At 41.2% G+C, this 21037-nt stretch overlaps 1 protein-coding gene across 1 annotated transcript in view; it reads left to right on the top strand.

Annotated features, from left to right (window-relative positions):
- cgnl1 (cingulin-like 1) overlaps window positions 1-21037 on the top strand; it is a 140672-nt gene that overhangs the window by 26291 nt on the left and 93344 nt on the right. Inside the window, exons 2-4 of the mRNA XM_078530314.1 lie at window positions 9474-11179; window positions 13769-13848; window positions 19564-19672. Coding sequence (XP_078386440.1) covers window positions 9506-11179; window positions 13769-13848; window positions 19564-19672 — 1863 coding nt within the window. The 5' untranslated portion in view covers window positions 9474-9505. The remainder of the gene's footprint in view (window positions 1-9473; window positions 11180-13768; window positions 13849-19563; window positions 19673-21037) is intronic.

Genomic DNA, 21037 nt, shown 5'->3' with positions numbered 1-21037 from the left:
GTGCTGCATGATATATTATTGCGTCAGAAAGACTGGGAAGCAGGCAGGCCTGGTTCCTGAATTAGTTGATCCCAGCCACTTTAACACACAACCCTCAACATTCTTGGAGAGGGATCATGAAAAATGCTCCATGATTTCCATCCCTGCTGGAAATGTAACATGTGCAAACAATAGGTGAGAATGAATTCCAACCATGGTTGTGATAGGCATGCGGTCAGATAACCATAGATGGCCTATGTCCAGCTGCTTGCATGGAGAATGACCATTTGGAAGGTATTTCATAGTCACAAATGCCCATGGAACTGTATCTCAGCATGTTTAACCAATTTTAAGCTCGTGGGTGTTAGAGGAAGTTGGGGGTAGGGTTGTTGTAATCAAGTTTACTTCAACCTAATCCTAATTTCCTTTAGTCCAATTGTCGTCTTTCCCTTTGAAGATGCTACATCCTGCTGGGATGTTGTTCCTCTGGCAATGAGCAATTATATAAAATATCAGTGGACTGGTCACAGGGGGATTACATTCAACTTGATCCAGACCTCAGCCAAGGTGCAGTTTTGGTAGCTGTTGCTGGACAACTATCAGGAGATGGATTCCCTGACCATTCTCTTTTCCTGTTTTCAATGGCGCTGAGCCACGTCTGTACAACTACCCTAAAACGGGTTATCTCAGCACAGATTGAGGTTGAAACCGGGATTCTTTTTACAAGCATTGCTCAGCTACTCGCTGGATAAGCTTACTGAGCTGCCAGGAGTGAAACATTCCTGGTTATCAGTTCCACTACCTGTGGCCAAGATGGGCTTCCAATGTTAGTGCTTAGTAAATATGCCTGCTCCATTTATACACAAAGTGTGTATTGGAATGTTCATGTCCTGTCCATATTCATAAGCAGTGTATACATTTTTAGGACCAAACTTTCAGACCTTGGGTTTTTCGTGTTCACGCGTTTTTAATGAATTCTTTTGTTAGAAATGACTTTTAATTTTTTTATATTAGTTACTTGGTACCTGTTGTGAATTTTTATGCTTACAGCAAGACCTAGAATACTTTGCACCTGCCTGTGGTGCATTGGTTGAATGTTTCCATGCTGTGGCGGTGGGAATGGCTCTTTGGGACAGAAACATGTTATACATCCATCATCAAAAACAATTGGGCAAAAATCCCAAGATTTTGGAATGTATTCTGGTCAAGACTATTTTAAGTGTTGCAGAGTAAAACATTGCATTGCCCAACTACTGGTTTCATTCTTTTGCTCCAGTATAATTATCAGTTATTGAAAATAAATACAATTTGGTTCAGCCTTTACTATACCCTTTGGGACTGAGTCAAACTGATGTGATTGGAATATCCCCTCTGTGCTGCTACAAGGATCAAAGTGAAATTAGTTTGAGGCAGTCCTTTTCACCTGCAAATGTAAAGCTGTGTGGTTTGCAACTCAGTGTTATTAATAAAGGATATTTGGACTATTTTAATCATTTTAAACTTGCAAACAGCATGCATTAATTTTGGGAGTTAAATAACTTGATTGTTATTGAGGGAGACGGTAGCATAGTGGTAATGTCACTGTAATCGAGAGGCCCAAGCTAATGCTCTGGGGACCCTGACTCAAATCCCACCCCAGCTGCTGGTGGAATTTAAATTTGATTAGGAAATCTGGGTTTGGAAGCTAGTCTCAGTAATGGTGGCCATGAAACTATCATCGATTGTCGCGAAAACCCATCTGGTTCACTAATGTCCTTTAGGGGAGGAAATCTGCCATCCTTACCTGGTCAGGCCTACGTGTAACTCCAGGCCCACAACACGGTTGACTCTTAACTGCCCTCTGCAATGGCCTAGCAAGCTACTCAGTTCAAGGGTAATTAGGATGGACCACAAATACTGGCCTTGCCAGCAACACCCATATCCCATGAAAGAATAAAGAAAAAAAAATGTCTTTTTCAGTTTCACCTGAAAATAAGAATCATTTCCAAATATCCCACCTTTAACTACTGGGCAGCCAATATTTGCATTGCAACTGATCCCCTGCAATTTTTAAGAAATTGCAAGAAAATTTGGCTAGTTGGGAAAATGAGGGATATTAATCAGCCAGTATAGTTTCAGACGGAGGACTAACCTGATATATGTCCTGTCTTTCTGACAGTCTCAGCATAAAAACAGGATGCTCCTGCTACAGGCATTGTTTCTGGCTTTATTAAGCATGTTTGAAGCAGGCTTCCTCATAGTTATATTAAATAGCACTATGTAATATCCTGTCCCCATAGGAAATGCTGTTGCCCTTCTGAAAAGTTTGATTTTTTTTTTAAAGCTTCTTATTTGTCAGTGTTAAAGGAGTGATGTCTGCTTTGCTCCAAGTTTGTGTTAAATCATGGTAAAGCATTTAGGAATGTTTTTAAGACAGTGAGGAATCTTTGGAGATCTCTGAAGTGTCAGCTGTGACTCAGTGGCAACACTCCTTGTGTCTGAGCCAAGACTCGGGGTTCAAATCCCCCTCCAGGTAATTGAATATGTAAATTGTGGGCTGACACTCCAGTGCAGCACTGAGGGAGTATTCCACTATCTGACGTACTACGTCTAAGATGAGAGGTTAAACTGAGGTCACCACCTCCCCTTTGGGTGGATATAAAATATCCTGTGGCACTATTTGAAAGAAGAACAGGGCAGTTCTCCCTGCTATCTTGATCGATATTTATCACTCAACTAACATTACCAAAATACAGATTATGTGGCCGTTATTACACATTGGAATCCTGCTGTGCACAAATTGGCTGCGGTGCTTCCTACATTCCAATAGTGACTACATTTCCTGAGGTTGTGGGGCGGTGATCAGCTCCAAAAAAATATCCAAAAGGGTGATTGAACATAAACCATTGTACCGAGAGCTAGAATATAAAGGGGAGGAAATTTTGCTGCAGCTATTCAAAGTCCTCGCTAGACCATGTTTGGAGTATTGTTCAGAGTTCTGGGCACCACACCTTAGGTTATATTGGCCTTCTTTCATGGGGAGTGGGTATCACTGGCTAGGCCAGCATTTATTGCCCATCCCTAAGCGGTGTTTTGATTGAGGCTTTTAGGATTTTGCAAGGAATTGAAGGTCTGGATAGTATATAATATTTACAGCGCAGAAACACCATGTAAGTGTTTATTCTGCATGCGAGCTGCCTCCCACATTTCTTCATCCAGCGCCGTCAACAGATCCTTCTAATCCTTTCTCAAGTACTGCTGAAAAAGAGACATGCTGGTGAAGCTTTTTGTCTTGCACTCATCAGAACAGACACAAGAATACCAAGTTTCAAAGGGAGCAGCAATTCATACTGCCTGAGAAAATGGTACTGATTGTTTGGCAAGTCAACTCTGGTTGAGGCACTGCATGGAAAATGCACCAAGGAATTACTGTCCCCAGTGCTTTCGTTTAATTCAAACCAATGCCTGGACATGTTCTTTCTATTTGCAGAGGACTGACCATACTTGACCAGCCCATGCTTGCAAAACGCAAAACATAAAGTCAAATGTGGGACGTTATTCCACGATTGGACAACACTTGTTGAACAATCCTGAGTGACTAGGAATTACACTAACAACTAATTTAAGATTATCACTTGGGCTTTCAATGTGCTTATGCTTATAGAAGTTGCACACAGGGCCCTGTCCTCTGCAAGCAGGAAGAACATGGGCAAGCATTGTGCCTTTTTATTTTGAATTGAACAAAAGCATAGGGACCAATAGTTCCCTGTTGCATTCTCCATGGCAACACCTCGACCAATCAGAGTCAACTTAACAACCAATCAGCACCTTTTTCAGATGCAGTATAAATTGTTGCTCCCTTTGAAATTTGATATTCTTGCATCTGCTCTGATAAGTCCAAGGCAAAAAGCTTCAATAGCATGTCTCTTTTTTCAGCAATAATCCTTTCTCCCTCAAGTGTTTATGCAGCTTTCCCTTAAATGCATTTAGGCTAGTCACCTCAGCTAGTTCTTGTGGAAGCACATTCCATATTTCAACCTCTCTCTGGGTAAAGAGGTTTCTCCTGAGTTCCTTATTGGATTTATCAATGACTATCTTGTATTTATGGCCCCTAGTTCTGGTCTCTCTTGCAAGTGGAAACATCTCCATGTCTACCCTATCAAAACCTTTTCATAATTTAAAAATCTCTATCTGATCACCCCCCACAGTCTCGCTTTTTCTAGAGGAAAGAACTCCAGCCTGTTTAATCTTTCTTAATTGGTGTAAATCTCAGTTTGTTATCATTCTAGTAAATCTTTTTTGCACCTTCTGTACTGCTTCTCTATTTTTTACAATTTGGAGACTAGAAATGGTCACTGTGTGGTCTAGTTAAGGTTCTATACAAGTTTAACTTACCTTCGTTCTTTTCAATTCTATCCCTCTAGATATGAACCCCAGTTCTTTGTTTTCTTTTTTATGGCTTTATTAACCTGTATTGCTACTCTTAGTGACTTATGTACCTGTACCCCTAGCTCTCTCTTCTCCAATGCCCCAGTTAGACACTTATTTTCCAAGGAGTGTGTGGCCTCCTCATTCTGCCTATCAAAATATGCATTAATTCCCTGCTGATTCCTGTTGCCTAGGATAACGCATGAAGGTTGGCCATTTAGACAAGTTAATGGAGGGTTGTTTGGAGAGCTGTCCAACAAGAGTCATCTTTTAGGAAGGCAAGAAAATGTACTCAATCCATTTTATAATCTGCTTGTATTTTTTGGATTGATTCTAGTCAAACTAATTCTGGTGAAAGTATGTATTTTCTCTGAACAAATAAGCAGTTTATTTTGCTTCCTCTTTATCTTTATAGTCATTATTACATGTCAAAATACCCTGATGCATTTGGCTACAGTTATCTGTTCCCACTCTAATCAGCTTGTGGGTCATGCATGCTCTGTTAATGATTAGCAGATGAATGTGCGATTCCTATAAACAGTGGTTACTGGCACACAGAACAGTACTCGTTCTTTAATGGGAGTTGGGGGATGGATGTTGACAGTGTCAAAATCAGTCAACAAGTGCATTCTCGGTGTTGTTGTGAATGTACAGCAACCAATATTCACCCTGATAATAGTATGGCAACTGAGTATGTACACAAGGAAATTGTGAGTGACCTCCCAGATGGAGGTCACTGTTGTGAATTTGGCAAGGGACAGCTCTCATGATATTGAGCAGTGATCAGCATCTTTGGCCTACTTTTGGTGTTTCATTGGTAATAAAAGTTAAGTAAATGTTGAACTGTAAAAATATTATGTGCGTTCATTGAACATGGCCATGTGCCTTAAACAACAGTAGTTGAATTTTGACCTATATTCGGGAAAGGAAGGGGGCACTCATTGAGGTTAAATGGAATTACAATAGATAGAAAATTATGTTGGGGTGTGGATGGCTGTAAGCAACATATTATAGCAGAAGGACATGGAGATGGAAATAGTTTGTTTTCTTCCTTGTGGAAGAAATCTGTGAAGAAAATCTTTTCTTCACAGAATTCCCATATTTTTACGTTCTTTTATATTTTAATCTGTGGAGCCTGATGTTCGGGAGCCAGTGCTTAAGAGTTAAATCAGCTTTCTGTATCTAGGTGACAGACTCACAGTTCCAGGTAAAACTGGGTCTGAGGGCCCGTTGACTGAATGTTTGTTTGGAAAAACCATTTAACAACATAATGAAAGCTGTCTCATTGACATGGGGTCCCAGAATCTGAACTTAAAACACATGTGAAAGCATCTTTGGTGTACAATTGTTAGCTCTTTATTAAAAACATTAAGAACTTTACCACAAGCTGTCCAACTCTCCTTGGACTAAAGTTGTATGAAGAACTTTGATTTTATTGATCAAACACAGTGATGCAACATTTTGCTCCTGTGCCATCAGTCATGAACAGGATGATTTAAGTTAAATGTAGTCCCACAGGATTTACAGTGTTGTTCCTTGCTTAGTGGATACCATGTAATCTTATAAACTCCCTGCATAGAACCATAAAAAAGTTACAGCACAGAAGGAGGCCATTCAGCTCATCTTGTCCGTGCCAGCCCGAGGACACCCAGGTGCCCTTTCTAATCCCACCTTCCTGCACCCGGCCCATAGCCCTGCATGTGCTGATGGCTTTCCTAAAGCTACCCTGAGAGTCAGGGATTTTTGTTTTGCTCTGTGACTGAAACAATTTCGAAGAATTTACGTTGGGTGTTTAGGGAGCCCAGTGAATTCAAATTCTTGGTCATGTGCATGACAACTTTAAGATAGTCATCCATGGTTGAAATGCGAAACTTTCCATATATATCCCGCAAGTTTCTGTTTCCGATGTTAGTTTTACTGAACCTTTCCCCATGTTGGTAACTGAAGAACCTATAAAGTTGAAAAAGCAGACAAAGGCTTGAAAAATTATAAAGAACCTCACCATAAGACCGGTCCAAATTTTTGTCTATGTTTATCCACTGCTAAAACAATGGTGCAAGAATATCCCTTCTGCAAACCTTCAGGGCTGCAGAATTGAAACAGGCTAAAATCTAGCCATATATATTTTAAAGACTTACTTTTACGCTCACTTTGTCTATGTCCTAGTTGTCACATTTTTGCTGCAATTTTATGTCAGTCATGATTTCTTTGATCCGGCCAATGATGGCAGTGTCATCCCTCAGCTTTACACCTACCAGGTCCTTGCCTTGTACTGCAGAAAAGCTGTAATGTTCCAAACCATTCCGCTTCTCTGCTTCCTAAGTTGCTTTACATTTCCCGATTTACTTATGAATATAATAGATCAATGTATTAATGTAGAATTATGGACAGAATGTATGACATTTAAAACAGGGGCTGATTTTGTCTGCAAGTCCTGGCCCAGATATCCCCCGCCCTAGACCCCCACTTCAGAACATTTTGGTTCCGATTCCCTATGTCCAATGCTATGGGAGATTGACTAGGAAATAAATAGAAGTGCCTGAGTTCTTAGACTTCAGTGGATGGATTGTCACATCTGCCGGTTAGATGCTTTGGCACAGAGTCATCATCATTACAGTTTTTTTGACCAAGGGAGTGCCATATAGCTGTTTTAGTATTAAGCCAGAAATACCAATACCTCCTTGATCATTATGAAGTTGATGGTTTAGAAATTTGACCTCACCCCTGTTCACTTCACCTGTATAATATGCTTCAGTGAGCCTGAATAATTGTACTGAGAATGTAGTCAGAATGAAGTACTGCATTGAAAGAAATACCCTAGTGATCCATTATTCAGTAGAAAGTTCTGCCACTGTCAATTCATTATTTAGCAGAGTTTCCTAATGGCATAAATTAAATTCCTATAATAAATAAATTGGTCTTTCATATGAGAATTACTATTACACGATCTACTTTTTTGACTTTACCCCCCTACCCCTCAATCTGCCTGACTGCCTCTGCCTTCACTGTTCAACTGTTCAAATTGTTACTTAGTGCTGAGTAGTGCTCCACTCCGTGTCGTTTGGAGATTTTAAAAAGGAAGGCAAGGAACTAACTCTTCTTCTTCTTGAGTTCTCTGCCCAAAAGCAGCTCTGACCTGCCATGCCACAACTTCCACCACGGATAGGGCAAGGTGGCAGGTCCCAAATCCACCTCAGCTGGAATGGGGGTTGAACCCTTTACTGTTGGCACCAATTTGACCTACATGGGCCGTCCAGCAAACTGAGCCTAACAGCCCGCCAAGGAGTTGCTGTGGCAGCATGCACTTTTACGTGCATGTCGTAGCCTGGAGCTATGGATCATGATGATGGTAGAGGCTCCAATTTCTTTCTTTCCATCGCACGGCTGACCAGGAATCTCCCGCTCTCACTGCCTGTCATTGGTGTACGTTGGAAGGGCTTACAAGTTGATACCCAGTCTGTTTGACTGCGTTATGAATGCACCTTCTAGGCCATCAAGTTCTGGGGTGGGATTTGAACCTGGAGCTTCCGACTCAGAGGCAGAGACACTACCCAGTGTGCTACGAGACCTCCTTGAACTAGCTATTAAGCTGTTTAAAGTGCTTAACAGGATTGAACAGTGCAGTGCGTGGGAGTTGGCTACAAGATTCAGTCAGTTACAATGATCATTTGGTCTTCTGACAAAATCGATCACTGTGATCAAATTTTGCTGAAGCCCATCTTGGTTCAATGTTCATCGACATTATCAATTTCTCCCTAAAAACAGTTGTCCATTCCATACTTCACCACTCTTCACTGTACTTTTAGGGATAATTTACGTGCTTAGTAACTTGAGAAATGTCTGGATGCACCGCCTGCTTCATAGCACTACCCGCTCATGGTTCCATTCTTACCTGTCTCGATGTAACCGGTGCAATGGCTTTATCTGTCATTTGCACTCAGTTACTTCCAGATATATATTTGACTCTTCCCCCATTCCTCACTAATGTTATCTATAGACATGGAGTCAGCTTTTCTGTTATTTTGATGACACACCCTGTTGCCACTCTGTCATATCCTCCACTTAACAATTGGCGCTCTCTGGACAGGTCACTTTTCTGTTATCGATTTGGAGCAACCTGAATTTTCTCCAGCTTTATCAGTGGCATGACCAAGGTCGGTAACTTAGATCAGGCCAGACATTTCCACACTTTAGTCCCTAATTTCATCCTCCTTGCCAGCTACATACTCTTGCTAAAGCATAGAATGAACAACCTTAGAATTTTGTTTGGCCCAAAACTGAGCTCAACCTTAATCCAGTCAATAGTTAAGGGCGCTTGCCTTTTCTTTTGCCGCACAGACCACCTCCACCCCAACTCCCACTCCGACTCCACCTCCAGCACTGAAAATGTTTTCTGTGCCTTTCTCATCTCCATTCTCAACTTTTCCAGTTGCCTACTCACCGGCATTGCACTCCATTTCATCTGAAATTCCACCTACCACACCCTCTTTCCTTCTACGTTCTGCTTAATTGTTGCCCAGAGATTTTTAGATCCCCACTGACCTCTCTCAGCCTGTTCTGACCTGTTCTGTTGAAGGGTTATGAGGACTCGAAACGTCACTTTGTTCTTCTCTGCCGATGCTGCCAGACCTGCTGAGTTTTTCCAGGTATTTCTGTTTTTCTTTCTGACCTCTCTCAATATTGATTTCAAAAACCTGGTCCTTGCTTCCAGATCCCTCCATAGTCTGCATCACCCTGATAGTGCAGTTCGTTTCGAACCTGTGCCCCACCTTGCATCCTGTACTTCTTCGTCTATGCTTAACTGTCTGGTCCCTGTCTTTGCTCACCCTTCATTCTATACTGTGTTCCTCTTTCTAACAGAATCCACCTTGCTATTCTTCCCCTTTCAAAAACATCCTAAAAATCTATCTTTTAGACAAAACCTAGTGAGCGCCCATAACTCTATTCCCTCAAATTCTGCCCCTTTCCCCCTCCCAAATCCATAACACATCTGGGATGTTTTGCTATGTTATTGAAAGTTGTTATTTAATCAGTTAGTGTTCTTTGTGTTTTACCGACTATTAATGAGATTATTTTCCAAATTGCAGTTGATCAGCCTGCGTATTGCAAGGTATTTTCGATGGAGCCTTATATTGGTGCTATTCAAGATAAACAAGTGCAGCGAGATTATGGAATTCAGATCAGGTTTATTCAAGATGCCCAAGAACAAGCAGCCCGAGCACAAAAATCTCAAACTGCTCTTAACAAATCAGGGTCTTACGGAGTCAGCATTCGGGTACAGGGAATTGATGGGCAACCATATGTCGTGCTAAACAGCAACCAGGAAGGACATTTGCAAATGTTTGAGCCTCCACCTGAAAATGGTTCCTTTGATCAAACTTTGTCTCAGGATGGTTTTAATGCATATTCTGGTCCCTATGCAAGAGAACAAGGAAATGGATTCTCCAATAATGGCCATTTCACTTATCCAGAACATCAATACTTCAATTCGCATAAGCCATCTCCTTACCCACAGCTGCCTACGCCGGTAGTAGAAACCTCAAAGATTGAGGTTGATAAAAAACACACAAAAGCAGGTAGTTTACTGAATTTCCAAAAGCATCCTGAGATTCTGAAGCCATATGACCCTGAGAAGGACCTCTTGAAATGCACTAGTCAACAAAGTGTGACCAGTAGCAAGTTATCAGAAAGGAATAAAGACAAATCTTTTCATCGTTTACCCAAGTCTGAATTTCAAGATAAGTTAGGTATTCGACCATCGAGTTCAATAAAGCCCAACGATGAGAAAAGTAATTTCAGCAAGCCCACAACAATGGAAGACCCAACCAAGAAAACTGCTGGGTCTGCCACTCGAAAAATTGATATGTTGAACATGAACAGAAGATGTCAAAACAACACCAGCCCTGATTCGGAAGATTCTCGGAGAACACGACCAGATTTGCTCCCTTTGCGCCGGCAAGATTCAACTGGAAGAGGTTTTGATGCTTCTAGGTCAAGGAGGTCATCATCTTCAACTCCAACATCAGCAAATTCAGACAAGCCAAATCCTTCATACAAGCTATGGTTGGATGATCCAGATGAAGAGCTTTCTGCTGAAAATGTAAACCGGCATGAGAATAGGAGATACATTCCCTTTTTTCCAGGCACTGGTCGTGACATTGACTCAGGCCCTATTCCTGGGGTGGATGAATTGATTGATAAATTTGACGGAAAAGATGGACAGCACCGGCGAGGTAGGTCTGCAAAGAGAAACCGCATTGACCCAGAAGATCGAAAACGATCCCGAAGTGTAGATAGTGCTTTTCCACTTAGATCGCAAGATAATCCTGCTTACCTAGACCAACACAGCAAAAAGCTTGGAATATCAAATGAACATTTGTTGAGACCATCACAGTTGTGCCATAAAAATGCTGCCTCACAAAGCTTACGAAACCCTGCTTCTAGTGAGAATGTGCCATCCAATTCTGTTTCTTCTACTGGTAGTCTTGGCAGGTGTCAAACACAACCTACAGAAAACCAAGGAAGCCTGAATTATGGTTTTATGAAGATTTCAGGTCAGACTGAAATGAATGGTGGAGCTACTAAGCAACAGGGTAGGAGAATTGCTTGTAAATCTGCCACGTTCCCTGTAGGTACAATCAATAAAACTGAAGCCAAAAAAGAGGAGATAACTTCTGTTACACCAACAAAGACTGGTAAAACAACCCCTTTCTTCTTTGGGATCAGTAAGAGTTCAGATCCCAAGCAGCTCACTGTTTGTACAAGCCAAACTGCCTGTGATCATGATGTGCAGGTAAGCAGAGCTGTAAGATATATAAAAAAAAAATACATTTTCTATTAAAGGATGATTTATTTTCCAATTATCATAAGAATGATGTGTTGCCAGATGCTGGATGTTTGTCAAAAGAGTCATTGGTAACTGATGAATTATTGCGTTGGTGTAGCAAATGTAAGACACATATTGTAATGAATTTGCTGTTAGATTTTTGAAAAAAAAACAGAATGTGGCACCTTAAATAATACCCCAATGCATTCTCTATAGATTTGGATGTGCCTTTAAGCACCAAATTAGTATTTAACTCTTAAGATATCTAAGTAAAAATTGTCCTGTGCTGCTATGATTAGGATTGAAGAACCTATCATAACTTCACAAAAAATGGTTAGATCTGAGGATTTCATATAGTGTTCTGAATGTTCTCGTTATGAGTAACAAGTAATCTCATCTTACAGAATAACATTAATTTGCATTTGCTTGAATCGACAAGCACTGCATCTCAAAAATTACTAATTTCCTTCCTCTAACTGATCATTCCATCTTTATTCCCAGCAGTTTCATACACACAGGTGAGAGCCGCCTTTTACTCGCCCAAAGTACTTTTCTTTTAAGTATCAGTCTATTAACCCGAAGATCTTGCAGTGGAGCACCTGCCTGTGATGTCAGTGGGTAGTGATCAGGAGCGTGTGTGAATCTTGACAAATATGCCTTTCCCTTTTCCTCCTCCCCAGTTTGTTGACTGCTGCCAACATTGTTAGGACCCCAACATTGAACCCTATAGAGATTGCCTGCTGTGTGCACCATGCTAATTTGCTGACCTTGTCAGTGATGCACTGTAGTGCAGAATGGCCAAGAGCTCCATTGCAAGGCTCAATTGGTGTAAATTTGCCGATATTGGTTGGTGGAGTATGCGGGGTTGGTCTTGTAAGGTTCTAGTTTCTCACCCCATTCCTGTAGCTCACTTAGCTCTTCCATTTATGGAGTTTGAAGTTATCCCCTAAAGCTCAACTGCTCATTTATTTTGTTACTGTTTGATTGTCACTGCAGTAGGGATTGTGTTTAGTGCTTTTCTCTCAAAGAATTTCATGGAAAAGGTCAAAGAAGAACAAACGTGGGAAGTTGGGGATAGACTGGCCACTACTCACCAATATGCCACCAACTGTATCTCCTGTTATCTGGCAATGCCAGAAGAGAGGCAGATGGTCAGTCATCTATTGCACAGAGACTTGCAGCAATATCCAGCATTGGAACAGCATTGCTAATAGCACTCAAGATATCACCTTTCCTCCTTTCATTTTCCAGGCCACTATAGGACATGAACTGTATCAGTCAATCTTCTGTACACAGATGGGTGACTATGCATCATTCGACAAACCAACTTTTTCTATCTTTTGCCCATTGAATGGCAACAGCAACTTGACAGGCTGCCCTATTTTACCATACTGCAAGATTTCCCAAAGAAAGTACCTGATGCTATCCACGTGGTCTTCTGGGCTCCGTGGGTAGAACATAAGATCTGTGCAACCAGAGTATATTCTCCTACACACCTCCTCATTGAACCAGGATTAGTCATTTGGCTTGATCGTGATGGAGGAGTGAGGGATCAGACAGGCCATGAGGTTACAGATTGTGATGGCATACGATTCTGCTATATCATCATAGATGCCTGGTTTTGAACCTTTAGTTCTGCTGTTAACCTATCTCACTTAGCATAGTGTGGCATGACATAATGGAGGGTGTCCTCATTGTGAAGATGGGATTTAGTCCCACAAATACTGTGCATTGGTCACTCCTGCCAATGTTGCCATGGACTGACACATCTGCAAAAGATAGATTGTTGAGATAGAAGTCAAGTAGGTTACTCCCTTAGATTTATTTTCTCACCACCTGCTACAAACCTAGTCTGGCAGCTCTGCCTATCAGGACTTGGCAAACTCGGTCAGTTTTGGTAATACTGAGCCACTTATGGTAATGGACATTTAAATCCCCACTCAGAATAGATCCTGTGCCTTTGCTATCTTCAGTGCTTTCTCCAGGTGGTGTTCAACATGGAGCATGTGCTGGTTCATCAACAATGTGGAGCATCTGGCTCCTTTCTCTGGCATCAGCATTTTATTTCCAGATTCAAATAAAACTGAATTCAAATTCTTAAACTATTCCCTATAGTGGGACTAATTATCTGGATCATTAGTTCGAGCCTGGATGAATAGTCCTGAAATACCAGGCCCAGGCATGCGATTTCCTAGGTGTTCACTTATTTGGTTTCTCCAAAAGGTGGAACTGTTTTTGTTGGCAGGAATTTCTAGACTATTGATAAAACATTTTTAATAGGCATGATTTTCACCTAGGCAAAAGGCAAAACCATTTTGTGGGATGGCAGGAACATTTGGATAGTTGGCCTATTATCTATTAATAATACATGTTTGACTAAACTTTCTTTAATCACTTGTATTGAAGCTGTAATTATGGCCTTGAAATAGATAAAATATAAGCACAGGGATATTGCCTAGAGGTTGTTTAGTTTACCGGCTGAATTTAAAATTAAAGTTGTGTGTTTCAGTAGCATACCAACTTAATTATATTTTTAATTTTGTGAAACGTTTTTAGGTAACTCCTGACCTTCTGAAAGACCAACAAATGAATGAGGAGACAGCAAAACAGATCCTTTACAACTGTCTCAAAGTGGGGTTGGTATCCAAGACAATGTAAATATTGGATTACATATGTTGCTCAAGCTTGAAATGGATTTTTAAAACCCTGTTAAATGTACATTTTTCCAAAATCATTAAAGCTCAAGAGAAATGATTTTAGAAATACAACTCGGTGTTGACATTAAGCATCCTCTGCTCATTTTCCCCAGATCTAGACTGTGTGTTATACTGTTTAATCTTTTAAGTGCTTTGTGCCATACAAATGAAACAAATTGGGGACTGAAGAACAGTTTGGAAACTCCTAATCACCATTATGGATGTTTCTTTTGTTCATGTGGAATTTTTTTGATTTATTTGTATTGTGCCTGTGAGCTTCCTGTGCTTAAACATTAATTATTCAATAACACAAAAGCACTTATCTTACAAGTGTCAGGGGAGATTCAGCACATAGGTTGACTTAAATATGAATGCTTAATGAGGGAGCAGAATTTTGTTTTGTATCCATTTAATCCAGTGTGAATTATTTAATTGGTTTACAGCTAAACTTATTCCATTTACACATCTTAGCCCAAATGCTGCAGCTATATATTTAGTAGAGCATTTATTAAAATGCACATGAGTTTACATTTCTGTAAAGTGAACATTCATAGTAATTCAGTTTTTTTTTTGCACTTACAAAAAGTGATTTGTCTAATAACTTGAACTAAGCAATGGAAGTCATTTACAACTGCACTTTCAAATTCCCAAATTTCACCCTCCATTCATCATGACATTTCTTCAGCTAACAATCTATTCAATTTAACCCTCATCCTCACCTGTGCCCTTGTTTCCATTAAGACCATTACTTTCTCTCACCTTGGTCGCTCTCCCTAGTATGTCCCACATCTCAGCCCCCTCACATCCAAAGGACACAGGCTTGAATGCCTGTAGTGGACATGTGGCGCAATCATTCATCATCAGATCTGGCTGGACTACATAAAGCACTACTAGGTCCTGCTCTCCTCTGCCAAGATTGTTCACTGTTCTAGCATGATCCTGGATTGCAAAGATAACCCCTGGCTTCTCTTCTCCACTATGAACTTTCCTTCTTCATAACCCCTCTCCCCTAACTTCTCCACCCTTAGCTCCAACAAGTGGGAGGAGCTCATGGACTTCTTTGTCACTAAGACTGAGACCCATTTAGCTTCCTCTGCAACTTCTCCCTCTTCCACTCGCACACCTGGCAAAATCCCCACTAATGTTCACCACCACCACCCCCCGCCTTATCCCTGAACTTGCATATTTTCCCAGTTTCCCTCCTATCTCCCATCATGCGCTCTCCGCCCATGAGACCCACCTGCTCCCACCAGGCGCCTTCCCTCCCCGGACACCAACTTACCTGCATTCTTACTTATTTAGCAGGTTACTAATGATCCATCTTCCCTCACCATAAACTAGCATATGCAAATTAACAGTAAAGAAGAAAATAATGACACTAAAGAAGGACAAATCCCCAAGACGTCTTAGTTTCAATCTGGGGTTTTAAAGGAGGTAGCTGAGAACACTACAGATGTCCTACTCTTGGAACATTGCATGTGTACTTGATTATTTAAGAAATGTGAGAGAGGAAAACCAGACAATTATAGAACAGTTAGCCTAATATCTGTTGTTGGGAAATTACTAGAGTCTATAATTAAGGAGAGTGTGACTGAAGACCTTGCAAAATTTTTAGCAGATTAGAGAGTGCCAGCAACAAATTCTAAAACGGTAGGGCTGGCCTGATAAACCTGATTGAATTTTTTGAGGAGGTGACTAAAGCATTGGACTGGGAGAATGGCCATGGATGTTATTTGTATGGAATTGCAGAAGGTATTCTATAAAGTGCTTTAAGAGACTGTTAGTTAAAGTTGAAGGTCCTGGAATTGAAGGCAAACTATGAAGCATGGGTACAAAATTGGCTGAGTGCCAGAAAATAGAGTGTAGTGGTGAGCGATTGTTTTCAGACCGGAGGGAGGTGTACAGTGGGATTTCCCAGGGCTCAGGACTAGGACATTACTTTTCTTGATCTATATTAATGACCTAGCCTTGTGTGTACAGGGCACAATTTCAATATTTGCAGATGACTTGGAAGTATTGTGGACTGTGAGGAGAATAGTGATAGACTTCGAGAGGACATAGAGAGGCTGGTGGGATGGGTGGACACGTGGCAGTTGAAATTTAATGCAAAGAAGTAAGAAGTGATACATTTTAGTAGGGAGAACAGATATCAAGTAAAGGGTACAATTCCAGTTGGCATGCAGGAACAGAGGGACCTGAGGGTATATGTGCACAAATCATTGAAGGTGGTAGGGCAAGTTGAAAAAGTGGGTAAAAAGGCTTATTAACAAAAGGCATGGAGTACAAAAACAAAGCAGTTGTGAAGGTTTGACTTCAACTGGAGTATTATGCAAAATTCTGGGCACCACACTTTCGGAAGAGTGTGACAGCTTTAGAGAGGGCGCAGAAAAGATTGATGGGAATGATTTCTGGGATGAGGGATTTCAGCTGTATGGATAGATTGGAAGAAATGGGGTTGTTCTCCTTAGATTGAGAGGGGATTTGATGGAGATGCTCAAAATCATGAGCGGTGTAGACAGAGTAGATAGAGTGAAATTGTTCCGATTGGCAAAAGGGTCGGGAACCAGAGAACGCTGATTTAAGGTGAATGGCAAAAGAACCAACGGCGACACGAGGAAAAGCTTTTTTTTTACACAGCGAGTGGTTAAGATCTGGAATGCACTGGAGGCAGGTTCAAACGTGGTTTTCAATTGGGCATTGCTAGAGCCTGAAAGGAGAAAATTTGCATGCTACGGGAAGGGGGGTGGGGAGTGGGACTAGTTGTATTACCGTTGCAGAGAGCCAGCATGGAATAGACTGGCTGAATGGCCTCCTGTGCTGTAACCATCCTATGCTTTATCCTGCATGTGTTCCACTGTGGTCTGATTTAACCACATACAAGTTTTACAGGAAAGAATCTGACCTAGAAAACCTAATTTCAAGTGTTTGTTTACAATTCACTCTCATCTAGAAATGCCAGATTATGCTTTAGGTTTGAAAATCTGTGAACATTTAACTTGCCACCTCAATTACTTAAATGCTTGTGAGTTTTTTTAACCGCTTTTGGTGTGGCTATGATTTGAACTGGTCACATACTGTAGCCTTGTGCGTACATCTAAGAGACCAATAAATTAAAGGAGCAAAGTGCAATTGCTGAAAAGATGAAATAAAAGCAAGAAATGATCAACTGGCCTTCCAGCACCTGTAAAGAAAAAAAGCACAGGTCAACATTTTGGGTGTGGACTGTTTGCTGGAACTGGAAACTCAAAAGAAAAGCAAGCTTTATAAGGCAAATCAGAATGAAATAAACAGGCTGGGGGAAGGGAACAGGCAAAGATCAGGAATGCTGACTCCAATTGCAAAGGGGAGATAATGGAGAAAGAGCCAAAGTGAGTTGTTTGGCTGTAATTAAGACTTGGCATGATGTTAAAAATTCACTTGCATTTGAATGGATATGCTCCACTTCCTTTGACATCTTTAGTGGGGAAGTACCGTACTTCACAACCCTCACTTTGAGTCTGTTTACGAAGTACTTGTGTAGCGAAGCTTATGGAGGAGCAAGCAACTTCTCAATTTCCGCGTTTCACCCTGCGCGCTTGGTTGCCGGAAGTTGCTGTCTGGTTTACTCAATAATAACATTAAACGCTTGATAACCTTATCATTTTTCTTGCTAAAATATCTGTGCCTCAGCTCCAGTGGAAAAATCCCATTGTCTAAAGTCTCTCGCCACAACTGTGGTTTCATCCTGGTAAATCTATACTGTATGCTCATTGTATCTCTTCTATAATGGAGCATTCACAACTGCACACTGTTCTGTACTTGTGGCCTAACTATCGTCTTGTTAATTTTCTCTTGTTATTCGTTAGGCTCCCTCTAAAAAAGAGCATCCTGGGCAACTATCAGCCTCTTTGGTTATGTTTGTAAGCACCCAGCCGGTGTAAATGGATTTGACTGGGGCTGGGGATTTTTTTGGTCAGGCATAAAGTTTCAGGACTGGTTCTAAGATGATTATGTCTTTGTGAAGTGCATTGGGGAAATTTTTCTCCATTAAAGGTACAGTATAAATGCAAGTTGTTGTTATACTCTGTCCTAACGCAATATCTGCTAGATAGGGAAAGGGGAAGAGAAAATAACCACTCAATTTTGTGCAATAGGAAAACGTTATTACAGCACTGTGCAGGTGGTTGCTTCATCAAGGTTTGATAATCTGCCCTGCATACAGGGAAGAGAAACAGAAGGCTTTTATCATCATGCTAATAACTAAGAGAAAGGTGGAACGTTTTGGATCAGGAGGATGGAATAATAAATACTTAAAAGCCCAAAAGTGTGAAAGGAGTAACAGCAACTTGTATTTATACAGCACCTTTAGCGTAGTCATCCAAAGACACTTCACAGGAACGTAATCAAACAAAGAAATTGACACTGGGTCAAAGAAGGAGCCATTAGAACAAGTTGACTGCAAGCTTGGCCAAAGTGTTAGGCTTTAGGGAGAATTGAGGAGACATGGAGAAGCAGAAAGGGTCATCGAGGGAATTGTAGAGACTGGACAGCCAAAGGCACAGGTCCCATTGTTGGGGTGAAGGAGGTTCGAGATGCATAAATATTCAGAATTGGAAGGTTGTCGGGCTGAAAGATGTTACAGAAATGGAGGGGGGTGGGTGGGGAGGAGCAATGGGGGAAAGGCCTTGGAAGGATTTGAAAACAAAGATGAAATTATTAAATTTGAGGTGTTGGAGAGCAGGAAATTCTGAATGTAGATCAGTGAGTACAGAGGTGATGGCTGAATGGAGCTTAGTGTGAATAAGGACGTGGACAGCAGAGTTTTGGATGAACTCAAGTTTGGGAAGAGTGGAAAATAGGCAACTGGACAGGAGAGCATTACACTAGTAGGAGCATTGGAGCAGGCGCAGTTAAAGAAATTGTCACTAAGAAAATTTTCATTAGGATTCATCAAAGCTTTAACTCTGTGCACACAAATAATCTAGGTATTATAAAACAATTCAATTCAATAGAAATTAGAAATCACCTTGCGAGAGCTTTGAGGCGTTTTCATTAAATGCATGTGTCTCAGATCTGCAGGGAAAGCTGTACTCTATAGATAGAGTATTGACACTGTCTTCAATATCAATTATTTGTGTAAATATGTATCATACATGGTTGTATGTTTTGATCAACGTTATGTGAAATAGAGTTGGAATTTATCATTGGTGCTATGCCATAACAATGTAAAACCTTATTTTCTGAGAACAATAACCCTTCAATATTGGTTTTTGGTTGTATATATCACAATTGTTTTCCAACACTTCTTAAAAAAAACCTCTGTAGCTGGCTTCATTTTGATAAATTAACTTGAAGTCACACGAGACATTTATTTTTAGTTTTGCGTCTAATGTCAATGTGACTACAGCAATGTTTTGGCTGGACTGCAGGACGACTTCATCAAATAAATCTTATAATTTAGATTGTTATATTGTGCTGAGACAGTAGGAAGCCATAATCTGACAAAGTAATCACTAGACATTTGAATAATTTGTTCTTCTCTACTTAATTCCTCTCAAGTATGTCTGCCCTGATGAGTTACTATCTGAGACCCTGGGCTGATCATTTGGGCTATTGTCCAAAGCAATTATAAGACTATTGTTGCGAAATGTTAAATAAGCTTTGTCTTTTCTTCAGGAGTCACGATGATGATGCCACAAAAAAGAAAGTCAATTTGGTATTTGAAAAAATTCAGACCTTGAAATCAAAGAGCGCAGAAAGCGTGAAAGAACAAAAGGATGAAAAAGTGAGTTCATTCTGGCGACATATTAAGCAATTATTTCCCTAATTTTTCATCGTCAACAAATTCTACCTGGCATTTGTTTGTAATATTAACATTTTCTTGCAGAAGTTATGTAGTCTATTACCATATTCTTTCTGAAGTGTAGCAGTCAATTATGATAAATGAATGGTTAATCAATGTTGATTGAGGGAGGAATTTTGGCCAGGACTCATTCCTTGTATAAAATGCAATTAAATTTGAAGCTTGAATGTACTTATCATGGCTTTGTATCTTAGGTAGATAATATTACATTTCCTAATCTCTTGCTCAGTGTAATAGCCTAATAAATGCCACTTCATAACGTAGCAGTAGGTAATGTTAAGCAAACATCAGTGCTCAAACCTGAGACAACTTGAGGTTCGTGCTTGCTGGAAATTCCAGAGGAATTACAAAGCCACACTTGTCGGAAACTCAAGTCTCTACAGTTAACCGACGAACCCTCATAATGAACTTTTGAGAAATAGTGTTACTTATACCGTGTTGCATTTATAAAGTCAGCGGGCCAGAATTTTCCCGTCGGCATGCGGGGGCGGGACCTGCACGCCGACACGTAAAATGACGTCGGGCAAGCGCCCTGACATCACCGCACGCCGTCGAGATATTTCGTTGGGCGGGTGCGTGATGATATCTGATGCGTGCCCGCCATTAATTAACGGGCCACTTAAGGCCCTTGAGGCACCAATCGACAGCGATTTTTCGGGGCCCATGCGATCTTTAGGTCGGCGCAGCGGGCAGGACACATTTGTATAAACCTCATCCACGGGTGGGATAAGAGGGCTCAGTGGGGTCGCGAGTGTGCTATGTCAAATATTGATTTTTCAAAGTTACTGATACTTGCCTGTGTGATCTGCAATACTTCAAAATGCATACTAGCTGCTTGGACTGGACTCTCAACCTTCAGGTCAGCACTCTGCGGTGAGGAATCTTGTTTGGGCCTGTAGGTTTTAGGAAGCTTTCCCTTAGCCTGGGAATGGGAGCTGAACTCTCCACTGGAGGCACCTCCTCTAAGGAAGGAGGGAGGGCTAGAAGGTGGAGGAGGCCAGGAGTGCACAATCAGCCTTCAGGGGAGCCAACTTTGGGAGGACAGGCGTAGGCACAAGGGGGGCAGGGCCAAGAGGTAGTCTGAGATGGAAGGGGCCGCAGAAGATGCTACTATCCTGCTGCCAGGTTATACAGGCGGCAAAGCAGCTACCTCAGTATGTCTGAGGTGCAGTGTGGGAGGAGGCACCGTCTCTCAAGAGAGACAGTCAACTATACCTGCCAGATGATTGGGCCTGAGATCTCCACGAACTATGTGGGTGGACATTCCATGCCAGTGGCTCTATAAAG

Source organism: Cetorhinus maximus, chromosome 26 (genome assembly GCF_964194155.1).
Source record: "Cetorhinus maximus chromosome 26, sCetMax3.hap1.1, whole genome shotgun sequence".
NCBI classification, from domain to species: Eukaryota; Metazoa; Chordata; class Chondrichthyes; order Lamniformes; family Cetorhinidae; genus Cetorhinus; species Cetorhinus maximus.
Note: the sequence above shows the minus strand (reverse complement) of the source record. Positions and strands in the feature narration are given on the sequence as shown.